Below are 26476 nucleotides of genomic sequence, written 5' to 3'. Positions count from 1 at the left end.
TGTGGCAACCTTCACGAGACCCCAAGCAGTGTGGCCTAGGCAACTAGAACACAGGGGCCCCCAGGATTCCATGGCCACCCCCCACCGTCCAGTTCTGTTATTGCAACTGCAGACGGTTACCTGGCACTCCGGGCCCCGCTCCATCACTCCTGTTAGAGTCTGCGCAGCAGGCAGTGCCTGTGGCCCTGAGCTCTGTGCTCTCGAACGTTGTTTTTGTGGTTCCACATCCTCAAGTGTTGTGAGCTGGTGATCAAGTTGTTCCCAACAGTAAGTTGAATACTCCTGCTTTTCCTCATGCCTCAATCCTGATTAAACTTATGTGGTTTCAATTGTTTTTAATCCATCATATGCTGGGTTTCTTCTCCCCAGTCCCCCGCTCTACCTGTTCTGCCACACGTCATCATGGCAGGATCTCTTGGCGCTTCGTGTGGTCCGAGGGCAGAACTTACAGTGCTGGAGATCAACCAGGAGCTGCACTTAGAGCTGACCAAACAGAAGCAGGACTTCCGAGATCTCACCCAGAAATTCCTTGTATGCCAAGCTACTACATACTGCCTGGCCAACCAGCTGCAGAAATACAGTAAGTCCTGAGGGTCGTGGTCACCACCTGGTGAATGATCACTTTCTTCCCTCTCAGAAACTGAAACTCTCCAGACTTTATCTTGCACCCCTTTGTCAGTATAAGTGTCATGCTGACCACAAACAAGGCAGGAAAGGCAGAAGTAGCTATCTGACCCTCAAGTCACTGAGGATGGCAAACTGAGGCATAAAGCGTTGAGCAAATTGTCCAGGCGTGTGGTGAGCTGTAGTGTGAGACTAGAGTTAACATTCCACTTATTGATGCCTATTGATATCTCTCTAGAACAAGCTAAACCCTGTCAATTGGAATCTTTTCTGAATTGTATTTGGTCCTGCATCACTGTTGGCTAAACATCTGGCACTAATGACTTCCTTCAGTACAAGCATCCCTGAGGTCGCAGTGGCAAAGTACTGTGCCAGTTACACTGGGGTCACGTGGTGACAGCACACTCTGGGGGAAGCAGGTGATAGTACCTGCTTTGAAAGAACTAAAGATGAGTCAGCTCCTCATGGAAACCATGGTCTCCATGAGTGATGCCATCAAGACAGGGGCTCCCTGGTGAGCGGGAGGCTGTGTTTCCTGGGTGCAGGGTCTCCTTCCTGAGTCCCAGGAAGTCATGCGACACCCTGTGGGGAGACTCCGGATGTCCTCTGGGGAAATTAGATAATCTGCATCACCCAATCTGTCTCTTCCTGTGCTGGTGAAACTTCAGTGATGTGTGTCAGCAGGAAATCCAGGTGACCCTGAAAGTTGGATCATGAGACATGTGGCGAAAATGAGAATGAGGGTAAGTGGGAGTGAATACCATTGCTAGGAAAACCCACGCCGGTATGTGGGGCAGGCCATTCGCTCCCACAGTCATCCTGGTATTTCGAAGCACAGTTGCCTGTTCAGTAGGAGGGGTGTGTAGTGACAAAAGGAATCCTGAGGACTCGGGGGAAACACACAACAAGATGATTGGAGGAATCTGGACAACTCTGGGTTTGTGTCATTTGCTTACAATTGATTTTCAGTAAACCAATGGTTAGGGTATACTTAATGAAAAATGACTGAAACAGAGAAACTAAATGTGAAGCCTGCTATTTAAGAAAGTGAAGAGGTGCACTTTGGGGAAAAGATAAACTATGTTTTCTTTACATCTTTCCTTATCATCCTATCATAATTTAAGAACCATGTTGTGAAGGTGAAGAAGGAAAAGGGTATCCCCCAGGACCTTGGTGTCAAGGTCACACAGTGCAGAGATGAAGAACACAGACTCTGGGCCAGGCTCCCTCGGCGCACATCCACGCTGCATGTCTTTCTGTGCCTCGGTTTTCCTCTCTGTCCACCCAGTGCTGCTGCATGTTTGAGATGGAATAAATAGTCAGTAAATTGTTCTAGAACTCTTACAACACTGCCTGGTACATTGTAAACGCAGGTCCTAGTACTACTGCTTCTACTAACACACATCATCCTAGTATTTCGGCTCATGTCTTTCAGGTCCTCACAGTTTAAAGCAACATATTTCACACAAGTGTATCCAGATGAATTTTTTTTTTTTAACCTCTGAGGTACTTCCTCAGTACTGAAATCCCTGCACAAGGGAACCATCAGTCCCTTAGTCCTAGGGTCCACCCCAACCACACAAGAAGCCACCGCCTCATGCCCCTGCTCAGTGTTTCACCTCCGACGTTGCAAGTCTTGTTAGACTGGCCCATGATTCACGGTCAGTCTCAGGGACTGTGACTTCTGACCTTTCCTAATGGCAGTTAGTCTGTCTAGTTCCCTTCTGTGCCTTGCAGCTTCTCTTTCCCCAGCTCTAAAATGGGGAGTAACTGAATGCCACGCAGTGGGGAGGCTGAGGAATCAGATGTGGAAATCCCTGCCTACAGCCTGCTACCGCAGTTACCTCTGCCCTTGGGATGGACCCTAGCTCCTCCCTTGAAGGCAGTGACCACAGCAGGGGGTGCAGCTTTCCCCTGAGGCAGCATCTCTGTTTCCTCAGAGTGTGAAGAGTACAAGGACATCATTGAATCCGTGCTGGGGGAGAAGCTGCAGTTCCGGGTGGTGAAGTTGGCAGAGCAGCTGGCAGAGAAGCTGGCAGAGAAGCCAGTGCTAGCTGACGAGAGGTTCAGGTAAGGAGGGCTCTGTGCAGGGAGGCTGGTGGAAGGTGTAGGCCTCTCTGAAGTGGGGCCACGAGCAACTTTGGGCCAGGAGAGTGCAGAAATGTTCATCACATTACGTGAAACTCAGCAGATTCAAATCCAGTGAACAACTCAGTGGCCTTTGGAACCTTCACCATGTTGTGCAACCAGTACCTCATTTACCTCTGAATCACAGTCCCTTCCTGGATGACTACACCTTGTCATCCTCCCTTGACCCTCTTATTCTCCTGTTCTTTCCACTTCTCACCAGCTGGGCCTGTCCACCCCATGTATGACTTTGTGACATTCACTGCCCAGTATGCCCCATGTGGATCTTTATATGGAAATGGGCATGGCTCAGTGAGACCCTCAACGGACATCTTGATGAAGCAGGCTTAGGAAAACATTAGATTTAGTTTCCAGAAGAAGATGAATGGGATGTGACGGAATCCTAGAGGAGCATCTCTGATACGGAGGATGCCTCAGTTATACCATTTTTCTCCTCTTTGCCACAGGAAGGTCCCCCATATGTGCCAGAATTCTGCTCTGAGGGCTCGCGCCTCGGGGATGTTCTCACAGAATTGCCTTCGAAACCTCTAATCGTCTATCGTCGAACTATGCATTTTAACATCATTTCTTCTCTCTCATGTTAGGGAATACGATACCCTAATTTGCTCTCAGGCACGAGAGCTGACCCAGTTACGGCAGAAATTATGGGACGGGAGAGAAGACTCTATCCTGCTCATTCAACAACTCAGGGACATCCTCATCCACAATAACCTTGACAACAACCCGGGCCAGGGCTTCCGAGAGCAGCTGACCGAGGGATGCAGGCTGGCAGAGCGCCTTGCCCGCAAGCTCAGCCCAGGTAAAGTGGCCCCAGGCTCTGATAGCCCTGAGCCTCTCATGCAAAGTTTCTTGGCTCATAAGAGACTCCTCACCTCCACTAGGAATGATTTTAACAAGTGTCTTGTGTCCATGTTTCATTTTGGGGACTCTGACAGGACCAGGACTGGCTGAGTGGGAGGACAGAGGAGAAATGCGCAGGCTGGAGGTCACAGTGTTTCAACTGTCTGCTTCCCCTCTGATGGATGGTAGCCTTCGGGGCGAGACAGCATCCCCCAGGGTTAAAGCACAGAAAGGAAGATGTGACTGGGCATAGCTTGTGGGAGCAGAAAGAGCCCTGGGCTTTGCATCAAAGTGGCCTGACCCCAGCCTGAGTGTTGTCTTTCCTGACTGTGAGCGAGTGATTGGCTTTTCCTATTTCACTGTCTGTTTCCTCTTCTGTAAAATGGGTCAAATAATCTGTTGATGGTACTGCAGTGACTAATCTGGGAATGTTCATGAATCAGCTCAGAAAAAGGGAAGCCCTGCACTTTGTAGGGTTGGATTGGGCACTTAATGTTGTCGAACTTGTGTTGGGAAATTTGTTTCACTATACCTTTTCCATGGAGAGAATTTCCCTTGGTAACACTCAGAGGCCTTAGGAATGTCCCATGATGTTGTCAGATGGAGGCATGTGGGACACGGTTGTTTCTCTCTTCTTAGACAAAGCAGGGGATGTATGGGAGAGCCGTAAGGGGTGCAGAGCCTGTGTCTAGGGAGAAATTAGTGGCCGGATGGATGAAAGAGTTGTAGACGTTGAGATGGCAGGTGGACACTTGTACAGTGATATAGAGAACAGAAGACCATTTGAATGTTTGCCCCTTGTCAGGCAGAGGGGTCATGATGACCATCCAGCAGTTTGGGGTCACACTGAATGATGGATCAGACATGTGGACCAGGCCAATCATTTAAAGACAGTGCACTAGAACTTTAGCACCGCACTGACACATACATAGTGATTTATGTCCCCGTGGCCATACAACCATTAGGATTGTAGTTGGTGAAGTGGGGAAAAGCTGACTGGATATTTCTGAATTTGTTTGCAGAAATTCATGAAGATGAGGAAGATGAACTAGAAGAAGAAACACTCACCCCCAGGTAATCATGAAGTCTTAGGAGCCGGTAATGGGTAGGTAAAGTATGGAGAGGGTAGAAGAAAGATGAACCCATGAGGGCGAGAGAGTCTCATGTACCAGATGTGAGAAAAGAAAACCTGCAGATTGCATCGATTGACTTCAACCCAACCAACAGGGAAGTGGCCCTTTAACTTGGCTGTCTGTTGTCTCTGTGGCACTTGTAGGTATGGCCCAAGGTAATGTACCACCTTTAGGGTTCCCTGCACACACAGAGAATATGCATACTCTCCTAAATGAACACCAAGATGAGATAAAGAACTGTTTGTACACAGTTCTTAGGTGCTTGTTAGGAAGGAAGATAGCAACGGAATCAGTAAAGAAGTAACTCAAAGAATTAAACACCAGTAGAAGTGTCTAGAAAAACCTGTAGTTGCCACGTGACACTAGTATGAGAAAGGCTTTAGAGGAATTTTATTCGTAAATTGAAGGCAGAATATCTCTGAGGCTCTACAATACCTTAACGCTCATACTCACTTGGCTACATTAACTTAAAGTGCATATGACAGAGGCACATGGCAGTAGCACATGCTGTGGCAGTTCACTTGTGCTTCATGATCACGAAAGGACCACACTGGGATGTTTGGGTGTCATTTCTCATCACATGTCATGTGGGCAGTGCACCGAACAACTACTGCTCTCTCCCTCTCCCACCCCGTGACAGCCAGACTCTGCTTCACATACAGAAGGATAGTTACTTCCCTCTTTATGAGGAATGATAAGTTTGCATTTCATGAATAGTTCCTATGCCCTGCAGCAAAATCAGTAATGACAACAAGGTGACGGATGCTCATAGTTGAATTTTCTGTCATTCCTTTCCCACCTGGAACAGCATTGAGCAAGAGGAGTTGGAGGAGGAGTTGCTCCAAGAGTCCCAGGATGAATGTGTTTTGAATCCCTCAGTTCTCCAAGAAGGATCTGACTGCAACCGGCTAGACAGTGAAGGCAACTTGCCATTTGATGAAGAGAAAGTCAGCCGTGCTCCGGATGTAGCTGGTGCTTGCTCCCATGTTGCAGAAGATCCAATTCCAGCTGACCTCCCAGGTATCCTTTCTAGTTTTGTTCCCCACACACTGTCTAGACTGAAGAAGGTCTTCACCGAAGGTCGACCTTAGTGACACATCCTGGTTTAACCCAGAGAAAAGGATGGATTGTGAAACACAGATATCGTATGTACCAGGGAGCCTTGATCCCTTTCTAGGCCCACTTCATGTATCTGTCACCCTGGACGCAAAGTCAGGCCACGTGACCGAAATCAGGGTTGAGAACCTGTCACCCACCTTGGGTGGACATCCACAGGAAGTGTCTGTCAGAGATAGTTTGTGTCAAATTTGTCTTCCAAGCTACAGTGGTCTGATTCTTCTTTTTGAACAATGTCCCTGGCCTTTCTTTGTCTGTCCAAACAGACTGGTAGCCTTGCCTCTGTGTTAGGTGAGGTAGTGTCTCTGGTTTCACTGAACTCAGCCCGAGACTTCATCTTTGTGATGTTGGCTTATCTTAGCTAAGTAGCCATCTGAAAACCAGGAAAGAACCAAGTGTCCCTTTGCCTTGCTTGGATGTTTCCATGAAGTAAGGGTGAGCTTTGGCAATCCCTCCAGCCTTGAATGCCCATTGTTTCTGTGAGGCCCCAAATTGTCCACTTGATATGAATGTCAGTAGCATTCATCTAGTCTCAAGCAGAAATTCCTCCGTAGCATCAGCAACCACATCATCTGATGGGACAAACCAATATTGTAGAAAGACTTCTAGAAGCACCTCAGCTGATTTTTAGGACCTTTTGGGAAAATATACTATTAATTCGACAGACTCAGCAGATGGGATATTAGGAGAGAGCTCAACCAGATCAGCCAGAGAATTTGCCCCAAGCATTCGGAAGCAGTCCTGCCTAATTCTCCTAAGACTTCAGCTTCCTGAAATACCTTTCATAGCATATTCTATTGTTGCCCTGAGAAGATTAACATTTCTATGTTACCTGTGTTCACTGAGTTGGCCTGTGGGAGGGTGAATTGTTTATTGTGACCTGCTGTCTCAAATTTCTTACCAGAAAATCAGAATGAGTGTGACGAAGCAACTGGACAAGAGCCAGTGTCCGCCAGGTAATTCTGAAGATTTCCGGGCTGTTAATGTCAGTGGTGACCCCAGAAGAACTCAGATCCAAGGGAAAGACAATGTGCTGAATATGACTCTTGCATCCATTCACTCAACAGCCAACTAGGCACTTGAAAAATGTTGTTTCTTTCCATTGTGTTAGTTGTGTGTGTCTGAATTTCTGAATGTCTCAAGTTGAGTCATGGAGTGATTTGACCAAGGTGCACTAGCCAGACTTGTGGGTCCCTGTAGTCAGCTGCTGTCCCCTCTGTGGATAATACAGGGTGAGATGCACATATGTTTTGTGCCAGTTTGACCTCAGTATGGTGATGAGTATTTGGCTGCGAGTGAAGAAAACATAAAAAAAAAATCAAAATTATTTCAAAATATTGAGATAATACTCCTTGAAGTTAGAAGTTACATGCCTGTAAATCCTCCAAGAGCTCTACTTGCTTGGGCACCGCCTGTATAGTTCAATGCAATGTATGCAAAATTGGGAGCCAAGATTTTAGTCCTGTTTGTTTGCTGGGCATCATGCCTGGAGCACACAGGGAGAATCGAAGTGCTTCTTGAACAGCTTCTTGCATGGGCAGTGCTCGGAGCACCTGCTGCTCTCTCCCACTCCTACCCCATGGTGGCCACACTCTGCTTGACACATAGGAGGATAGTTATTTCCCGCTTTAAGGGGACTGCCCCCTGGCTTTCTGTGTCCATTCCCTTTGCCTCCCCTCTCAGAACCACCTAGGACAGCTTGGTCTCTGATCCACTTAGTTTAATTTTCTGTCATCCCTTTCCAACTTGGCACAGCATGGAGCTCGAGGCGTTTGAGAAGGAGGAAGTGCTCCAGGAGTCCCAGGATGAATGTGTTTTGAATCCTTCAGTTCTCCAAGAGGGATCTGACTGCAACCGGCTAGACAGTGAAGGCCACTTGGCATTTGATGAAGAGAAAGTCGGCCATGCTCCGCTAATAGCTGGTGCTTGCTCCCATGTTGCAGAAGATGAAATTCCAGCTGACCTACCAGGTAGCCTTTCTATTTTTCTTCCCCACACACTGTCTACAATGAAGAAAGTCTCCCCTGAAGGTTGACCCTAGTGACACATAATGGTTTAACCCAGAAGAAAGGATGGATATGAAAGACAGTCATCATTTTGGCCAGGGAGCCTTGGTCCTTTTCGAGGCTCAGTCCTTGTATCTGACTCGCTAGACCCAAAGTTAGGCCATGGGACTCAAATCAGCTGTGACTAACTGTCACCCACTTTCGCTGATCATCCACAGGAAGTGTCTGTCAGACGTTTGGGTCAAATGTTTCTTGCAGGCTACAACGATCGAATTGTTTTTTTGGACAATGTCCCTGGCCTTCCTTGGCCTGTCCAAACAGACTGGTAGCCTTGCCTATATGTTAGGTGAAGTGGTGTCTCTGGTGTCAGTGATCTCAGCCCGAGTCTTCATCTTCTTCATGTTGCCTTCTCTTAGCTAAGTTGGAATCTGAAAACCAGGAAAGAACCAAGTGTCCCTTTACCTAGCTTGGATGTTCCCATGAAGTAAGGGTGAGCTCTGGCAATCCCTCCAGCCTTGAATGCCCATTGTTTTTGTGTAGCCCCAAATCGTCTCCTCGATATGAATGTCGGTAGCGTTCATCTAGTCTCAAGCAGAAATTCCTCCATAGCATCAGCAACGACATTATCTGATGGGACGAATCAATATTGTAGAAAGACTTCTACAAGCACCTCAGCTGATTTTTAGGACCTTTTGGGAAAATATACTATTAACTCGAAGACTCAGCAGATGGGATATTAGGAGAGAGCTCAACCAGATCAGCCAGAGAATTTCCCCCAAGCATTCGGAAGCAGTCCTGCCTAATTCTCCTAAGACTTCAGCTTCCTGAAATACCTTTCATAGCATATTCTATTGTTGCCCTGAGAAGATTAACATTTCTATGTTACCTGTGTTCACTGAGTTGGCCTGTGGGAGGGTGAATTGTTTATTGTGACCTGCTGTCTCAAATTTCTTACCAGAAAATCAGAATGAGTGTGACGAAGCAACTGGACAAGAGCCAGTGTCAGCCAGGTAATTCTGAAGATTTCTGGGCTGTTAATGTCAGTGGTGACCCCAGAAGAACTCAGATCCAAGGGAAAGACAACGTGCTGAATATGACTCTTGCATCCATTCACTCAACAGCCAACTAGGCACTTGAAAAATGTTGTTTCTTTCCATTGTGTTAGTTGTGTGTGTCTGAATTTCTGAATGTCTCAAGTTGAGTCATGGACAGTGATTTGACCGAGGTGAACTAGCAAACTTGGGGGTCCCTCTAGTCAGCTGCTGTCCCCTCTGTGTATAAAAGCAGGGTGAGATGCACATCTGCTTTGTGCCTGTTTGGTGTCAGTATGGTTATGAATATTTGACTGCAAGTGAAGAAAGCAGGAAAAAAATCAAAATTATATCAAAATATTGAGATAATACTCCTTGAAGTTAGAAGTTATGTGTCTGTAATTTCTCCAAAAGCTCTTTTTGCTTAGACACTGCCTATATAGTTCAATGCAATGTATGCAAATAGTGGGAGCCAAGATTTTAGTCCAGTGTGATTGCTGGGCATCATACCTGGAGCACACAGAGAGAGTCCAATTGCTTCTTCAACAGCTGCTTGCATGGCCAGTGCTCGGAGAACCTGCCGCTCTCTCCTTGTTCCACCCCGTGGTGGCCACACTCTGCTTGACACATAGGAGGATAGTTATTTCCCTCTTTAAGGGGACTGCCCCTGGATTTCTGTGTCCATTCCCTATGGCCCCCCTATCAGAACCAGCTAGGACAGGTTGGTGTCTGATCCTCTTAGTTAAATTTTCTGTCATCAATTTCCCACCTGGCACAGCATGGAGCTCGAGGCATTTGAGAAGGAGGAACTGCTCCAGGAGTCCCAGGACGAATGTGTTTTGAATGCTTCAGTTCTCCAAGAAGGACCTGACTACAACCGGCTAGACAGTGAAGGCCACTTGGCATTTGATGAAGAGAAAGTCGGCCATGCTCCAGATGTAGCTGGTGCTTGCTCCCATGTTGTAGAAGATGAAATTCCAGCTGACCTCCTAGGTAGCCTTTCTATTTTTCTTCCCCACACACTGTCTACAATGAAGAAAGTATCCCCTGAAGGTCAACCCTAGTGACACATAATGGTTTAACCCAGAGAAAAGGATGGATATGAAAGACAGTCATCATTTTGGCCAGGGAGCCTTGGTCCTTTTCAAGGCTCAGTCCTTGTATCTGACTCGCTGGACCCCAACTTAGGCCATGGGACCCAAATCAGCTGTGAGTACCTGTCACCCACCTTCGCTGATCATCCACAGGTAGTGTCTGTCACACATTTGGGTCAAATGTTTCTTGCAAGCTACAACGATCGAATTGTTCTTTTTGGACAGTGTCCCTGGCCTTCCTTGGCCTGTCCAAACAGACTGGTAGCCTTGCCTATATGTTAGGTGTAGTGGTGTCTCTGGTGTCAGTGATCTCAGCCCGAGTCTTCATCTTCTTCATGTTGGCTTCTCTTAGCTAAGTTGGAATCTGATAATCAGGAAAGAACCAAGTGTCCCTTTACCTTGCTTGGATGTTCCCATGAAGTACGGCTGGGCTCTGGCAGTTCCTCCAGCCTTGATTGCCCATTGTTTCTGTGTAGCCCCAAATTTTCTCTTTAATTTGAAGGTCGGTAGAATTCATCCTCCCTCAGATAGAAATGTCTCCGTAATATCAGCAAGCACATTATCTGATGGGATGAACCATTATTGTAGAAAGAATTGTAGACAGAAACTCAGCTGATTCCTAGGACTTTGAGGGAAAATAAAGTATGAAACCTACAGACTCAGCCGATGGGGTATTGGGAGAAAGCTTAACCAGATCAGCCAGAGAATTTCCCCCAAGCACTTGGAAGCAGTCCTGTCTAATTCTCAGAAGACTTCAGTGTCCTGAAATACCGTTCGTAAAATATTCTGTTGTTGCCCTGAGAATATTAATGTCCTCGTGGTACCTGTGTTCAGCGAGTTGGTGTGTGTGAGGTATGACTTGTTTATTCTGACCTGCTGTCTCTGAATTTCTTACCAGAAAATCAGAATGAGTGTGACGAAGCAGCTGGACAAGAGGCAGTGTCCCCCAGGTAATTCTGAAGATTTCCGGGCTGTTAATGTCCATGGTGACACCAGAAGACCTCAGATGTGGGAAAAGAGAACGTGCTGAACATGAGTCTTTCATCCATTCACTCAACAGCCAACTAGGCACCTGAGAAATGTTGTTTCTTTCCATTGTGTCAGTTGTGTGTGTCTGAATTTCACAATCTCTCAAGTTGAGTGATGGACAGTGAGTTGACCAAGGAGCACTAGCCAGACTTGGGGGTCCCTGTAGTCAGCTGTTCTGCCCTCCGTGCATAAAAGCAGGGTGAGATGCACATCTGCTTTTGCCTGTTTGCTGTCAGTATGGTGATGAGTATTTGACGGCAAGTGTAGAAAACAAACAAACAAAAAACATCAAAATCAAAATTATATCAAAATATTGAGATAATACTCCTTGAAGTTAGAAGTTGCATGTCTGTAATTCCTCCAAAAGCTGTATTTGCTTGGGCACTGCCTGTATTGTTTAACGCAAAGTATGCATAAAGTGGGAGCCAAGATTTTAGTCGTCTGTGTTTGCTGGGTGTCATGCCTGGAGCACACAGGGAGAGTGCAAGTGCCCCTTGAACTGCTGGTTGCATGGTCAGTGCTCGGAGCACCTGCTGCTCTCTGCCTCTCCCACCCCATGGTGGCCACACTCTGCATGACCCATAGGAGAATAGTTATTTCCCTCTTTAAGGGGACTGCCCCCTGGCTTTTTGTGAACCGTATCTCCGCTTTACATCAATATACTGACTCTGTGTCTAATCGTCTGAGTTTAATTTTCTGTCATCCCTTTCCCACCTGGCACAGCATGGATCTACTGGAGGTTCAGAATGACGACGTGCTCCAGGAGTCCCGGGATGAATGTGTTTTGGCGCCTTCCATTCACCAGGAAGGTTCTGACTGCTATGAGAAGTGCAGTGATGGAAAATTTGCATTTCCTGAACAGAAAGTGCTATGTGCTCTGGAGGTAGCCTGTGGTTCCTCGCATGTTAAAGCAGATGCAATTGGAACTGACTTCCCAGGTAGTCTGCATGATCTTTGCTCCGCACAATCTGTCTTGTCTCGGAGAATTCGTTGTCATGTGTAGACTATATGCGTACATATCGTTTTGAATCAGGCCCAAAAATTGCCTTTATTTAATTACTTATTTACTTATTTATTTGCAGCATAGTCAGTTTACAATGTGTCAATTTTTGGGTTACAGCATAATATTTCAGTCATACATCTATATACGTTTATTCCTTTTTATATTCTTTTCCATTGTCGGTTACTACAAGATACTGAATGTAGTTCCCAGTCCTATATAGAAGAAATTTGTTGTTTTCATTTATATACATAATAGTTAATATTTGCACATCTCAAATTCCCAATTTATCCCTTCCCAACCCCTTTCTCTAAAATAACCATAATTTCTTTCCTATGTCTGTGAGTTTCTCTTTGTTTTGTAGATAACTTCATTAGTGTCTTCTTTCTTTTTTAGATTCCACACATGCGTGATATCATGTGTTCCTTTTCTCTCTCTTTCTGGCTTACTTCACTTAGAATGACCATGTCCAGATTCATTCTTGTTGCTGCAAATGGCACTATTTTATTCTTTTCTGTGGCTGAGTAGTATTCCATTGTATAAATACACCAGTTTCTTTATCCAGTCATCTGTGGATGGACATTAAGGTTGTTTCCATGTCTTGGCTATTGTGTACAGTGCTGCTATTAACATCGGGGTGCGTGTGTCTTTTCAAATTAGACTTCCCTCTGGATGTATGCCCAGGAGTGAGATTCCTGGATCATATGGTAAGTCTCTTTTTCGTTTTTTGAGGAATATCCATACTGTTGTCTGTAATGTCTGCACCAAACTACATGCCCAGCAAGAGTGTAGGAGGGTTCCCTTTTCTCCACACCCTTTCCAGCATTTAGGGTTTATGAACTTTTAATAAAGCCCGTTCTGACTGATGTGAGGTGATACCTCACTGTACTTTTGATTTGCATTTCTCTGGTAATTAGCAGTATTCAGCATTTTTTCATGTACCTATTGGCCATTTGTATGCCTTCCGTGAAGAGTTCCTTTTTAGTTCGTGTGCCCATGTTTGGTTTTTTGTTGTTTCTGTTATCAAGCTATATGTGCTGTTTCTATAGTGTGGAAATGAAACCTTTGTCAGCTGCATCATTTGCAAATACTTTCTCCCATTCTGTAGGTTGTTGTTTTTTTTCCACTTATGGTTCCCTTTGCTGTGTAAAAGCTTATAAGTTTAACTACATCCCATTTGTTAATTTTTGCTTTTATTTCTATTGCCTGAGTAGGCTGCCCCAGGAAAACATTGCTAAGATTTATGTCAAAAATATTTCACCTATGTTTTCTTTTTGGAGGTTTATCGTGTCTTGTCATATATCTAAGTGATTAAGCCATTGTGAGTTTATTTTTGTTTATAGTGTGATGGAGTGTCCTCACTTCATTGATGTCTGTGTGGCTGTCCAGGTTCCCCAACACCACTTGCTGAAGAGACTGTCTTTTCTCCATTGTGTGTTCTTGCCTTCTTTGTTGAAGATGAAGTGACTGTAATTCTACGGGTTTACTTCTGGGCTCTCTATTCTGTTCCATACAATTTCCTTTAAAGTAACACATTCCCTGAGTTCGTGAACTTGGCTCAACTCCTAGTCATGTATGTCGCACTGGCAAATCACTGGATCCATCACAGTCCTGCCAGACTCCCATATAGCTCTCCAATTGTGTCATAGGAAGTAACTTTCCGGTCTCCTAATTTTGAATGAATCTCTTATCTTGCATTTAATGCTCTAATTTTCATTCCTAAGCAATGTCCCTGAGATTCTATACTTGTCTGAGGCTGTTGGCAGTTTACTTTATGTCTTTGGAGATATTACTCCTTTGGTTGTTTCTGTCAACCCAAGTCTGTCCCTTCCATTTGTCTTATCTTATGCAGAGGCTTCTGAAACCAGAACAGAAGCACCACTGCCATCTTTGGTGTGTTCTCTGAAGCAAGGTAGGGTCCTGGAACACCCAGCCTTATAAATGCCCACTCTTTCTTGGTGGCACGGAAGAGTGTTTAGACTATGTTTAGATTCTGCTCATCTGTCTAATGTCAATGGAGAATGCATCTACCCCAATAAGAGACAGCATTTCAGATTGAAAAATCCTGAATATTACAGCAGCCTTCTAGGAGGTAGCTCGGCAGTCCCTCAGGATCTGTGGGTAAAAGGATGAGGTTACTGTTTGCCTAGACTCAGGACATAGTGTGGGGACATCCTGTCATATTAAGGAGACATATCTAGGGGCTCAAGAAGCAAATCCAGTGCCTTCTTATGAGGTCCTATCTAGGGCCTCCTGAAAGATTTCTCCCACAGTACCCTGTTACCACATTGCACACATTGCCAAAGTGCTAATTTTGGCATGGTTTTGATCATACGTAAATGAGTTTTGCCCAGTGTAACTGTCCTGTTAATTCATTTACAGAAAACCAAAATGATCAAGATGGGGTGAAAGGAGTAGAGCCAACTATCTGCAGGTAATTTTGAATATTTGTGCGCTGTTGATGAAATGTGACTTCTGCAGTCCCCTAATCCAGGAAACAGCAGGAATACAAGCGTATGATCCACTTTGATAACCAGGAATTATCTTTTTTGTAATGTTTTCTGCTTTCATTTGGATACATATATTGTTTCCTATTTCTCATTAACTTCTCAAGTGTATACCCAATTCAGTTGAACAAGTGATCTACGATACAGTGATTTTTGTGCACTCATTTGTTCTCTCTGGTGTCATTTACAGAGTGAGATGCAAATCTGGTTTCGGCCTGTTTTGTGTTAGCTTGTTGGCATGTGTTTCATAGCAAGAAGTGGACACAAACAGTGATATAATTATATCATGCCACAATAAAGAGAGAAAGAGGCCTTAGCGGCATGAGATTTCTGGGGCACTAGGGTGCCCCCAATAGTATACACTTAATCTCCATGTAGCAGTCAGTGGAACTTAAATGAAAGGGTGAAAACCACTCTTACATGAGTCTATGTTATGGGTCATGACTCTGCAGTTTAGAGATAATCAGTCTCTTTCTTCATCAGCTGTTATTTGGCCAGAGCACTAAGCACCCCCTCTCCTTTCTGTCTCCTGCTCCTCAAAGACACACACTCTGTCTCACCAAAACAGTCAGTTTTTTCTGCTTAAAAGATCACCCTTTGGCTTCCTTCACCACTCCCTTAAACGGTTCATCTAAAGCAGATAGGACTCTAGATTTCTGATTGCTATTAGGTTAATCTTCGGTCTCCCTACCCGCCAGGCTCAGCACGGAGCTGCCGCAGATGGTAGAGGATGACATCCCACGGCACTCAGTGGAGGAGTCCTATTTGACTTACTCAGCTCTTCCTGACCTGTCAGACTCCTTCTGGCCTTATAGGAGCACCGCCATCTACTCATTTGAGGGATTGGAACTCTCTTATGCTCGGGATGTCACCCGTGAGTACTCTTATCGATGTGATAAACCTCCAACTGCACTGCCAGGTAGAGCTGGTGTCTTTTGCGCTTCACACCTCTGGCGGTGCTGAGATATGACAGCCATGTGGGCAGACTCTGTATATTTATATCGAGAAGGTTTAGGTCCTAGAATTGAGTTTTAAGCACAGACATCATGCGGGTTAGGGAACGGTGCTCTCTTCCTCATCCCAGGTGAAGCCTATGTCTTGGGTCCCAAGATAGGTCACTGAACCAAAGACAAGTGTGACAATGTCACTCACCTCTGTGCAGTTGTACAGAGGTGTCTTTTTTTATGATTCCCATCAAATGTCGTTTTTACTTATAAGGTTCTCATGTTCATACCCCTAAAATATCCCTGGAATTTCTTTCCTTCAAAAGATGTTGACAGTGTTAACTACACCTCTGGATTTGTTGTTTCCCTGGGGTCACTGCTGTCATCCCCAGTGTCCGTCTCCTCTAAGTGGAGGAGCCACCTGAACACCAGGACACAAACATCCCTACTATCACCTTGCATGTATCTTTCCATGAAGTGCGGCTGACCCCAGCATTTCCCCACTCCATGAAGGGCTGATGTTTCTGTTTAGCACAAAGCTCATTTTCATGCTAGGGTTTGTAGATTCCAACCATTATGTTGTTTTCAGTGTACAAATTCTGCTAAAGCAGCCAGCATACGGTGAGGGAAGGCTGAATATTACAGTATTCTTTTTAGAATGCAGATGGGCTATTCCACAGACTATGTGGGGAAAAGATACATTTCATTTCTGACTCAGACCTGGAAAAGGTGATTGTGGTGAGGAGATACTGCCCAGGGGTCAAGAAAGCGAACCCAGGCAGGTCCAGAAGGCGCAGCCTGAGGCCTCCTGGAATATTCTTACGTTATCCTCCTGTGCCACTGGTGATATTTTTTTCCCCATGATAGTATTGGATACCTAACTATTGACATATGTAGGGGGATCTGCTTAATGTTTCTTGCCCTGTCTGAATTAATCCATAGAAAATCATACTGTTCTTGAGGAAGAAGAGGAACAAGACCAAATATGTTCCAGGTAATTCTGAAGCCTCAGGGGTCTATTGTTTTCTTTCTGCTATCTATCTGTCTGTCTATCTATCTATCTATCTATTTGTCTGTCTATCTATCTATCATCTCTTTATTTATTTATTTCAAAGTATAGTCAGTTTACAATGTTCTGTCAATTTCTGCTCTACAGCATAATGAAGAATCATGGCTCTTAATTTAATGTTGATGTATGGTGAGGTCAGATCCAGGGAAATGAGAAACTGCTGAATATGCCTAACTCTTCCATTCAGACAACCGCAATGTGTCCCTTTAACAATGCTGTCTATGTTAACTGTACGTTTATAAGCCCCTTTGATAATCTCTCTCAAATGGAGTAAGTGCATTCAGTTGATGCAGGGGTGCTAATCAGTCCAGGATTTCTCGGACTCTCCTTCTCTGTTTTTATTAAAAGCAGCATAAGATGCATTTCTGCCTTTCACTCTTTGTTCTTACCACTGACAAGTATTTCATAACAAGAAAAGTACTTAGAAAACCAAAATTCATATCACATCTCAGTGGTAGAGAAAAGGCATTGGAGACACAGGATTATGCTGCCAGAGTCTTGTTCCCTCAGCTGTTGCATGTAAATTTCAACAAAACTCATGCAAGAGTTGAAGCCTCCCTTGTAGTTTCTGAGTGTGTGTCTTCTGACTACTGTGTACTGAGGTAGTTCAGTCTCCTTCGTCCTGAGCTCTTTTTCTGGTCAGTGCTGGGACCACCTCCTGCTCTGTCTGTCTCCTGTTCCCATTGTAAGCACACTCTGGCCCCAGATGGAGGAGGATTGTTATATCTCGCTTTGTGGAGAATTTCCATTTGTTTTCTGCGACCAGTCCCTTAACACTCCCATCAAACCCAGCTAGGACCCTGTGTTCTCTCATCCGTTTTGTTTAATCCTCAGCGCACCTGACCCCAGAAGCCTCAGTAGTGAGCAGCCGGTGGTAGAAGAGAATGAAGGCCCACAGGACTCACTGGATGAATGTTATTTGACCAGTTCTGTTGGCCATGACCTGTCAGACTCCTGTAGGCCTGACAGAGGTGCCTCATTCCCTTGGGACCAACAGGGAGTCTTCTCAGCGCTTGCTGTACATGGTGAGTACTCCCTCGAATAGAGCACACGGCTCCTAGTGGGTCCCCAGTTATCCTCACAGACTTTGTAGCCAATGACCTGTATACACTACGAGAGTGATTTCTGTAAACAGGCCCTGAGACTTGTGTTCTTTTGAATCAGGCTGTGGGCTTTACTTTGCAAAAGGCATCATGTGGGTAAGACAACTTTCCTTTCTCCTCGTCCCAGGACGCCCTACGTCACCTGGACCGCCCGCACCAGTGCAGGCTGTTGGTATTAAGCCAGGCTAGAGAGGGGAAGTGAGATGTGTGGTATGTGGCCCGGCCCTGCCAGGCCATCATTCAGCATGGGCAGGAGAGGCCAACCTCCCCCACACGGATGGGCTGAGGTGAATGAATGGGACACATCAATGATGCTCGGGTCCATCCTATTTGTGGGCTCTGATCATGGCCTGTGAACAGTGTGGACGGCTGTGACTCTGGCAGTGGGGCCGCAGGAGACCTGCTCTTTCGCCCCATCCGCCCTGACCGGGGAGAAGTGCTGTAGGCACAGCACAAGCACTTGATCTTTAAGGACAAATTCAGATTTCATTGGAGGCTTTTCCCTACTTTCCTAAGTAATGCTATTGGGCATTCCTTGTGATGTTTGATAAACTATTTTGCCTTTTCCCATGCAAATGCAGAGAATATTGAGCATAGTTTAATAAAAGCCATTAGTTGGGAAAAGAGAGATGAAACTAAATGATGAAATTAAGATGTGATATTTTAAAATAATTTAAGTCTGTCATTCAAAATAGCATTTGAGGGTGGGTTTACTGGTTTTGAGCATTGTTTCACACATTAAAGTTTTTAATTTAAGAGGTGTTACCCTTCAGACCATGTGAATTATCAATAAATCTTATTAGGAATCCTAATGCAGTGAGTAATGATGAAGAAACTCTGCCTGGAGGAAGTGGGAAGGGCACACGAGGCAGAGAGCAGTGCTTAGGGAAAAAGCCCGGCAAGCTCTACAAGGCGCAGGTGCAGGGCTGGTGTCAGGAGGGCAGCCTGCGTCCAGGGAGGATTTGTTCAAGGGGGTTGTGGGAAGTGATGTGCTGAAGAAAGAGGGGCCAGAGGAAGCAGGAGTGTCAAGGCAAGGTGAGGATTTGAGTTCATGTAGGGAGGTTGAGGAGGACAAGTTTCCCCAAGCTGAGTAAGACTGGTGAGACCGCTGATAGTGTGGAGAGACAGGATCAGAGGAAGCCGTTAGAAGGAGGTCGGGTGAATCACTGATGAGATTCAGACAGAGTGCTCTCTGTGGAAGACAACGTGGTAAAAGACACAGGAGAGACACGTTTAAGAAACAGTTCAACAAAGTTTGTTCAGCCGGAGGGTCTACAGGGGGTAGTGAGAGGGGAGCCCCACAGCAATGTGCAGCAGGCCCCGTGGGCCGTGACCCCACCTGAGCCTGCCCTGGACTGGATGAGCTACTTGAGCTCTTTGGTTAGCCCACTCTCTGAGAATATGAACTCACTTCACAGTAGAATTGTAAACATGTGTGATTAGGAGCAGTGCCTGGTGCCCCTGGAGGGGGGTGTAATACAAGGAATGTGCACTGTGTCATCTCCCTGAAGAACCAGACGTCCTGATTCTGTAGCACTTCTGGACACTGAGCTTCCAGTAAGGCCCTCAGACCTCAGCTACACTACTTACAGGTGCCAGTACCCACCAGCCCACCCAGGACACATGTAGCCATGGGACGTATCCCTGTGTGGTGGGTGGACGAGTCGTCAAAACACACAGGGAATGGAGTTGAAAAGGCTCCAGAAGTGGGAAGAGTTCTCATTACTTGGTCCATGTGCTATAGTCCCCAAGTCCCATTTCTAGTGGAATTTGCAGCCTTTGGGCCCTACTTCTCCTGTTGTTTCTTTATTCTAATTAGACATCAACAATTCCTCGTCCTCCCTTCCCTGAGGCCTGGCCAGAATCTTGTCTCTAGGCTACAAGGAAAGGTCGCTAATAACTGAGTCATGGTCGTGACCTCAGCTGCCATCCAGTACCCTCTGGACCCAAGTGGGTGATTTTTGATCTCAGCGACGTTCCTGCCAGGCACCTGCCATCTCAGCGTCCCCAGGCACAGCCTTCAAAATGACATCTCCGTCATGTCCATGATGTCTGCCTCTGTTGTCTGGCTGATTGGGTGGTTTCCCTGATAGGCAGGAACAGCAGAAATGGGTGTTGTGTGAGGGGCTGACAAACGGAAAGTTGGATTGGTCCTGCTGAACTGTCCTCTGCTTTCAGGTGACTCCTGGGAGGACCGTCGCCAAGGGCCTTTGAGTTTCCAAGGGTCAGAGATGGAAGCTTCACAAGCACAACTGCAGACAAGCACCCAGGTGACCCATCACCTGCAGCTGCAGCGGGACCAGCAGTTTGACTGTGGTGACGGCAACGCCAGGCTCGGCCTTCCCTCCACCGTGTGGGGCTTCACAGCCAACACTGACCAAGGGCTGCCCCTGCAAGGTAAGTAAGAAAAGGGGTGTAGGGAGCTCTAGTCCATGAGCTGCTCGTGCCAGAGCTGGGGGTGGAGGAGACAGTGAGGCCTCTGCCATGCTCCTTTCAGGTCCACGGAAAATCCCCAACGCTCTAACAGAGGGAAGTGAGCAGGAGCCGCAGATTTAGGGCCAGCTCTGCCCCAGGTCCTGGGTTTGCAAATTCCTGGTTCTTTAACGGGACCAAGTTATTTATCTTGTGAGGTATTCCCTTGTCATTTCCCTTATCTGACCACCGGGAAGTTAAATCTACCTTCCGTGGTCGTTGGGAGTGTTAAGAAACATAGCTCCCAGGGTCCGTGATTCGGTAAAACCTGCGTCAGCACACCTGTGACTGTGTGATGTCTACCCGTGTATCCTGCTGGTGATGTAACACTTACACAATGATTGCACGTGCATTGTCTCAGCTGAAGTGCAGGACTTTTGATGGTCTCCACTTTCTCTAGACTCCGTCTCCCCTTGCTTTCTCAGAATGGCACGTTTGCCAGAGTTCTCTTCTCATCGCCCATCCTCAAGCCAGTTTTCCCCTGTCACGTGCTCTCAGTAACAGTGCATTAGTAATGTTTAGTAGCAATGTGAAAACTGCCCACACACTTCAATCGTCTGTTGACTTTTCACACGGAGGTAATTTTTCTGTTTTTAGCCCTTTATTTAAAATAAAGAACCACCTTCATAGATAAGGTGAGCCACTCAGTTTCTTCTATGATGCTCCATTTAATTTGTCCTCTCCACTCATCTCCATGGCCATGTCCTCGGTTTTCTTATCATGATCCGACTCTTCTCTGATTTTCTTCAATGAGCTTTCATACCCTCACATGCATTTCATCTGGGACGTATTCATCCTTACCCTCTACTCCTCTTAGTATCTCCACCCGGAGACTGGGGCCGCCTGGTGCTCATCTGTCAGGCGGTGACCTCATCTGAGAAATAGGGAGAGTGGAGGTGAGAGAAGAAGGGGCACCACTGGCCACCGTGCAGAGAGCTCATGGGAAGTGCTCAGCGGGTGTTAGGGATGCGTGGCCCTGACAAGTGCCATTAGCCCTTGTGGGATTTCATTGTCTTGCCTTCCCTCTAGTCTCTTTTTCTTGACCTTGGCTTCCCACATTCTCGGCCAGGACTCAGCCCCACTGGCTCAGTCACTCTCTCTCCTGCACACTTACCCCAGAGGCCTGAGTTTGAATCCAGGCATCACGACAGATTTTGCTGCAAACGCTACTTTTAATGCCCTTTATTCTCATAATCCCCCGGATCTAATCGTTCATGTTACCACCAGAGATTCCCTCGCTTATTCCTCTGATGTCTATTTTTCCTTTTTCAATTTCAACTCATCGGAGGCTGTTAGAATGATCCATTCAATATCTCAACGCCATCATCCATTGCTTCCCCTGTACACACACACACGTGAGTGTTGTATTTTTATCACAGCTTCCAGGTCTTATTTAGCTTGAGTATGATAAACATTATATATAGTGTATGTACAAATATATGGGAAGCATATACTGATACACATCTGTAAACATTTCCAGTTTCAGGCTTCCCCAGTTCTTTCTTTCCTGAAGTTTACTTTCAACATTGACTTTGCTTACTTTCTGCAGTCACTTCTGTCCCAATAGTACAACCTCTGACTGCCCTGATTGCGTTGCCTTCTCTTTTCTACCTAGGAACTTTCCGTTTTCGTCAATTCTATTTTTCTTAAAAAACAGTTTTTTGGCAGTGAGAACATGTTTGCCTCCTGGCAGTCTTACCAGCACTGCACAGTTTGGGGACGGTCAACAAAAGAGAAAAATACCAAGGTGTCTCCACTGGCTTCACCTGGCAGGGACGTTCAGATGGCCTCTCTTGTTCCTGGACACGTTCCTTACTTGATGTTCCTCTTGGCTGGAGGAGGAAGTCATTGTAATATCCTGAATAACAATGCATCCTGTTTTCTGTGGTTTTATCTTCAGAGCTGGGTTTGGATGCTTCCATCGGAATGAAGATCCCTCCCAAGGTGGAGGGCGAGGGCTCAGCTGCCAGCCAGCATGAACGTCAAGTCTCTAGCAACAGTAATGCCTCCAGTGTCCTGAAGCAGAAGATTCTGCGAAGAAAACTGCTGCGCAGCAAGTGGAGAATAGCATGCAGGTTCCCTGGCCTTCAAGCGTAGGGGACAGAGGTAATCACATCTAGGCCTTCCATGCACGTCTTCCCTGTTGCTCCTCATCTAAGATTATACCTCAAACTCCACTAGTTTGTCCTCTTTGTTGTTCGTTCACTTAACAGTTGATCCTCCCTCTGTCTGCTCTTTCCTCTGTTTTCCGTGGGAGTTGCCACCCTGCCAGGCCCTTCCTTCCCCATTTGCTGTTTCTACTGTGAACTCTGCTGTGTTCCTGCCACTGCTGCCCTGGTATTCCTTCTCACCTCTACTCCTAGCTACAGGGAAGCCCGGCCCCGAGGTCCTCCTCATCAGAAGAGCATCATTTAGGCCCCTGAACACGGGGTTCTTTGCCTGAAATCACACACTGTCTTGGTTTCATTGCCTTTCTTTCCCGGCCCTCCCTCCCTCCACTCCACTGCCTCTTCCAGAATCATTGTCTTAACGATTCACATGCACATGGGTTGGCTTCTGCAGAACACACCTAGGACAACATTGACTCCTCGACGTCTCCACGTGAATAAAAAGTGATGTAACTGAGGAATGAGAACCCTGATTACAAAAACTAAATAAGAACCTCAGGCCTAGGTGGGAATGCTGCACTGGCCTGGGGTCAGGTTTCTCACCTCTGGTGCTCAGCTCTGGGTTAATGTCCATGGGGCTTCCAGGGCCTCAGTGGAGCCGGCATTAGGTGGAGGACAATAGATGGCAACCTAAAGGGACATTGACCTAAAGCAGAGACAGAGGCCAAGTGATTGCAGAATGCAAAGACAATGACATGCCTAGGGTTTCAGACCTCTCTTCCTTTTACTCACATGACTCCGTCTACATGTTCAGTAAAGTGCAGAAAAAAATGAACTGAGTTGGAGTCTTAGGCCAAGGAGTCTAGGAAAGCATCATAGTGAATTAACTTGGGGCAGATTTATGAAGACGGAGATATACAGGATACAAGAAGATCAGTGGCTCAGGCAAGGGAATTTCAGAAGGCAAGTGATTAACTCTAGACTATCCGAAGGAAGGTGAGAAAATGTTTATGGCCAGTGGGAAAGGGGTTCATGGTGGAGGTAATGAAGCGACGGAAAGAGAATGGTGTGAGGCAGTGCAGGGCTAGTGGGTGGCTGTAAATTCTGCCGTCACGAATAACCTGGGTGAGCTTGGATCTATGTAACACGAATGGCTTGACCCAACCCCTCGACACTGTGATTCTGAAGTTCTGGGGTGAGGTTTCGGCATCAGTATTTTTCAAAGCTCTGCTGACATGCATGTAGGGGTTAAATGGACTATGGATTTGGTGGGATATCAGGAACCAGGATAGGGGTGTCCCAAGGATCCTTGCTCCAGACAGCAGTCTGTTTCTGAATGTATATGAGGGATGCTCAGCACATCCCTCCTGGGACATGTAAGAAAGGTATCACTTCGGTCCAGATGAAGGGGAATCAAAAGTCAGTTGGCTGCTGGGGAACCAGTGGGGGGATCTGGCTAAGACTCTGCAGCAGCTTTGAGCTGGCGTATCCCCAAGCACAGGTGGGGTGAGGACAGGGGTCCCTAGATTCTGCACCACAGTCTGCACGTTTGCTTCAGGAGGTATTTCTTCTAACTCGTGGATCTCCCTTTTCCCTTCAGCACCAGCCTCGGGCTCCCCCTTCAGCCCCTCCTCTCAAGAGGATCCCAGCCTGCTCCTGACTCTTGTCACCATGTGGTCATCCCTCCAGGCTCAGCCGTCAGCAGAACCCAACGAAGACCCACATTTGATCCCTCTGTCTCTCTCTCTGTCCCTCTCTCTATCTCTCCTATGTCTCTCCATCTCTCCCCTGTCTCTCTTTCACAGTTAACGCATTATTTTCGGTACTCTGAAAAGATTTTGCCAATTTGAAGAAACCACATCATCAAATTTACCTTTCCCACTAGATGTAAACTATCTGCAACAGAAAATCCGGTTAAAGTCCAAACTGAACACTGCAGGGATGCTTTGCTGAGAATCAACATCACAATCACCAGCCACAATCCATGATTTTTACTCCAAAGGACTGATTTGATGGGAGAAATCCCAGGCATCAGTCCCCAAATGTGACCCAGTGCTAAGGAGACCAGTGCTTAGATGGATGCACAGCTGTGAGAGACTTTAACGCTTGCTTCTGTGAATTGCCATCCTGCACACACTGGCATCTGGAGCAGCTGGAAGAAGGCAACATGTCAGCCTGGACAATCTTTGCCACCAGATGGGCTGTGCTCGGTGCAGGTGGCATTAACCATGCAGTGTCCGTGCTGAAAAGGTTTCGCTTGAGTTTCGTCATGAGGTAGTTATCAGACAACTGCAGAATCTAGACCACTGAACAGGACAAGTGGCCTGTGTTTTTCAAACAGGCAATGCCTCCACAAATTAGATGACAGAAAGGAGAAGAGATGTTTTGGGTTCCAAAGAACTAAAGAGATTGTGCTGCTGTATTTCTTTAGTCCTTTTGAACCCAAACCCTCTCCTCACCTTTCTGTGGTTGTCTTTAATGGTGGTGACATTGACTTGTGTGCAGAACACAGGTCAGTTGTCTGGCTCAAAGGTCTACATTCTGCAGTTGTCTGACCCCTTCCTCATCATTAAACTCAGGCCAACCCGTCTGCCAATGATGCCACTTACTGAACACTGTTTGCTTCCTGGCACAGCCCCTCTGGAGAGTAAGCACGTCCACTTTGCGTGTCACCACTCTTGTCCTCTTAGCATTGAACACTTCGTCATGGAGGCAGGAGCCAGTGACATCCGTTCATTGGAACACACGTTTCTCTGTGTAGAATCAGTGATTTGATGAGTAGTTCTCTGAGAGTGAATAAATATCTTATTCTATGATTGTCATTCTCTAAACTGTTGCCATCCCTGATCGATCCCCGATGTGTGTCAATTACCATATTTATGTTTGTGAAGCAGAAATTTTCCAGTGCAGTCATTCTGTTCATTTATACTGCTGGCGTTGTGCTGTGGAAAAGACAATCCCTACCCCTTCCATTTAATTAAAAGTTCTTTGGAGTTTTACTGTGACGGTGTGTATTTTTTAAATTCAGTGTTAATTTAATTCAGCGACTGATTTAGTAGACACGGATATAAGTTAATAGAAACATTCTTTTTTCTCCTCTTCATTTTTATATCTTAAACTCTCCCACATCTTTTAAGTTGTATGTACCATTTGTAGTAGAGTGCATTTAATGTGTTTGTTTTCTCTCTGTTATTTGTGCGTGCATGTGTGTGTGTGTGTGTATGTGTCTGTGTTTTGTTTGGTATGTAGGAAGGACTGGATAGCTAGTGTTTAACACTGCACTAAAATATTTGTCATCTTAGTCCCTTAGTATGTTGTCACATAAGTTTAATTTGAAGTATAAATTTTGAATGATACCTCTCAACTTCAACTTTTTACCACTGTCACCATCAAGGACATTATTCTAGTTTTCTCTTTCCTTCTGTCTTTACCTGCCACTTCTGATAGTATTCTAGTAGTATTTCAACCTAGTCAAATGTATACCCTTTACGTACTATTTTTCCCACCTTGTCCCCGCCCCCTCCCCATTTGGTTTTAACTTCAGAAAAAAGGAGGGTATGTGCAAGAGCTGGAGGGGGCGCCCATGGGGCCCTTTAGGGACCCATAGGTTCACAGGAGGGCTGCCCCACCCCAGGAGTGTCAGCGGCCTCCTCGCAGAGGTCCCAGGGCCCAACCAGGCTGCCCTGAAAGCAGGGCCCATGACACACCGGCTTAAATCTATATAACATATATTCAGTGGTGACCAGGTCTTCATATCTCAGGGTTTCGTTGGTGACTTCTTGACGTGTAAAGTTCATCCGTCAAGTTTCCTAATGGTGGAAATGAGGACTCTTCAACGTTGGCATATTTAGTTTTCATTTTCTCTTGCTTTGATACATGGACAGCTTGGCTGAATGTGAAGGACATGCCCACAGTGACTTCTATTGAGATTTAAAGAAACATTTTCCTCCTTGGGATGTTTTGTTGAGACATGGAATATAATTTGATTTTCTCTTTCACTGGGGTAAAGGGAGTTTGAGCGCTTCACAGGAATTTTTTTCTTTAAAAAAATTCTTTTAGCTCTAATACAATGGGACTTAGAATTGAACATTCCAGTCCTATTTCTCCCAGATATCTATGACTTTCTCTCTGACCCTTTCTCATTATCTTTTATCCATTTCCTTTCTGTTCAATGCTTTCATTTTTCAATTCAATGTGTCCTATGATTGTAGACAAATAAGATCCTTTATACGTTTTCATTTAGACTATTTTC

At 45.9% G+C, this 26476-nt stretch overlaps 2 protein-coding genes across 2 annotated transcripts; both read left to right on the top strand.

Annotated features, from left to right (window-relative positions):
• The first annotated feature begins 299 nt into the window (after nt 1-299).
• Nucleotides 300-12024, top strand: LOC135322178 (neuroblastoma breakpoint family member 6-like protein). The gene is made up of 7 exons (XM_064489987.1): nt 300-580; nt 2565-2694; nt 3357-3571; nt 4635-4686; nt 5554-5765; nt 10891-10942; nt 11745-12024. The coding sequence occupies exons 1-7, from the start codon at nt 403-405 to the stop codon at nt 12022-12024; spliced, it is 1119 nt and encodes a 372-aa protein (XP_064346057.1). The 5' UTR covers nt 300-402.
• Nucleotides 11866-25222, top strand: LOC116154789 (neuroblastoma breakpoint family member 4-like). Its single transcript, XM_064488840.1, has 9 exons — nt 11866-11959; nt 12682-12728; nt 14404-14455; nt 15227-15402; nt 16415-16466; nt 17376-17566; nt 19823-20041; nt 22017-22222; nt 23825-25222. The coding sequence occupies exons 2-8, from the start codon at nt 12698-12700 to the stop codon at nt 22211-22213; spliced, it is 918 nt and encodes a 305-aa protein (XP_064344910.1). The 5' UTR covers nt 11866-11959; nt 12682-12697; the 3' UTR covers nt 22214-22222; nt 23825-25222.
• Nucleotides 25223-26476: the final 1254 nt, after the last annotated feature.

Source organism: Camelus dromedarius, chromosome 9 (assembly GCF_036321535.1).
Source record: "Camelus dromedarius isolate mCamDro1 chromosome 9, mCamDro1.pat, whole genome shotgun sequence".
In the NCBI taxonomy this organism is placed as follows: Eukaryota; Metazoa; Chordata; class Mammalia; order Artiodactyla; family Camelidae; genus Camelus; species Camelus dromedarius.
The sequence above is the reverse complement of the archived record's forward strand: the minus strand, read 5'-3'. Positions and strand labels throughout refer to the sequence as shown.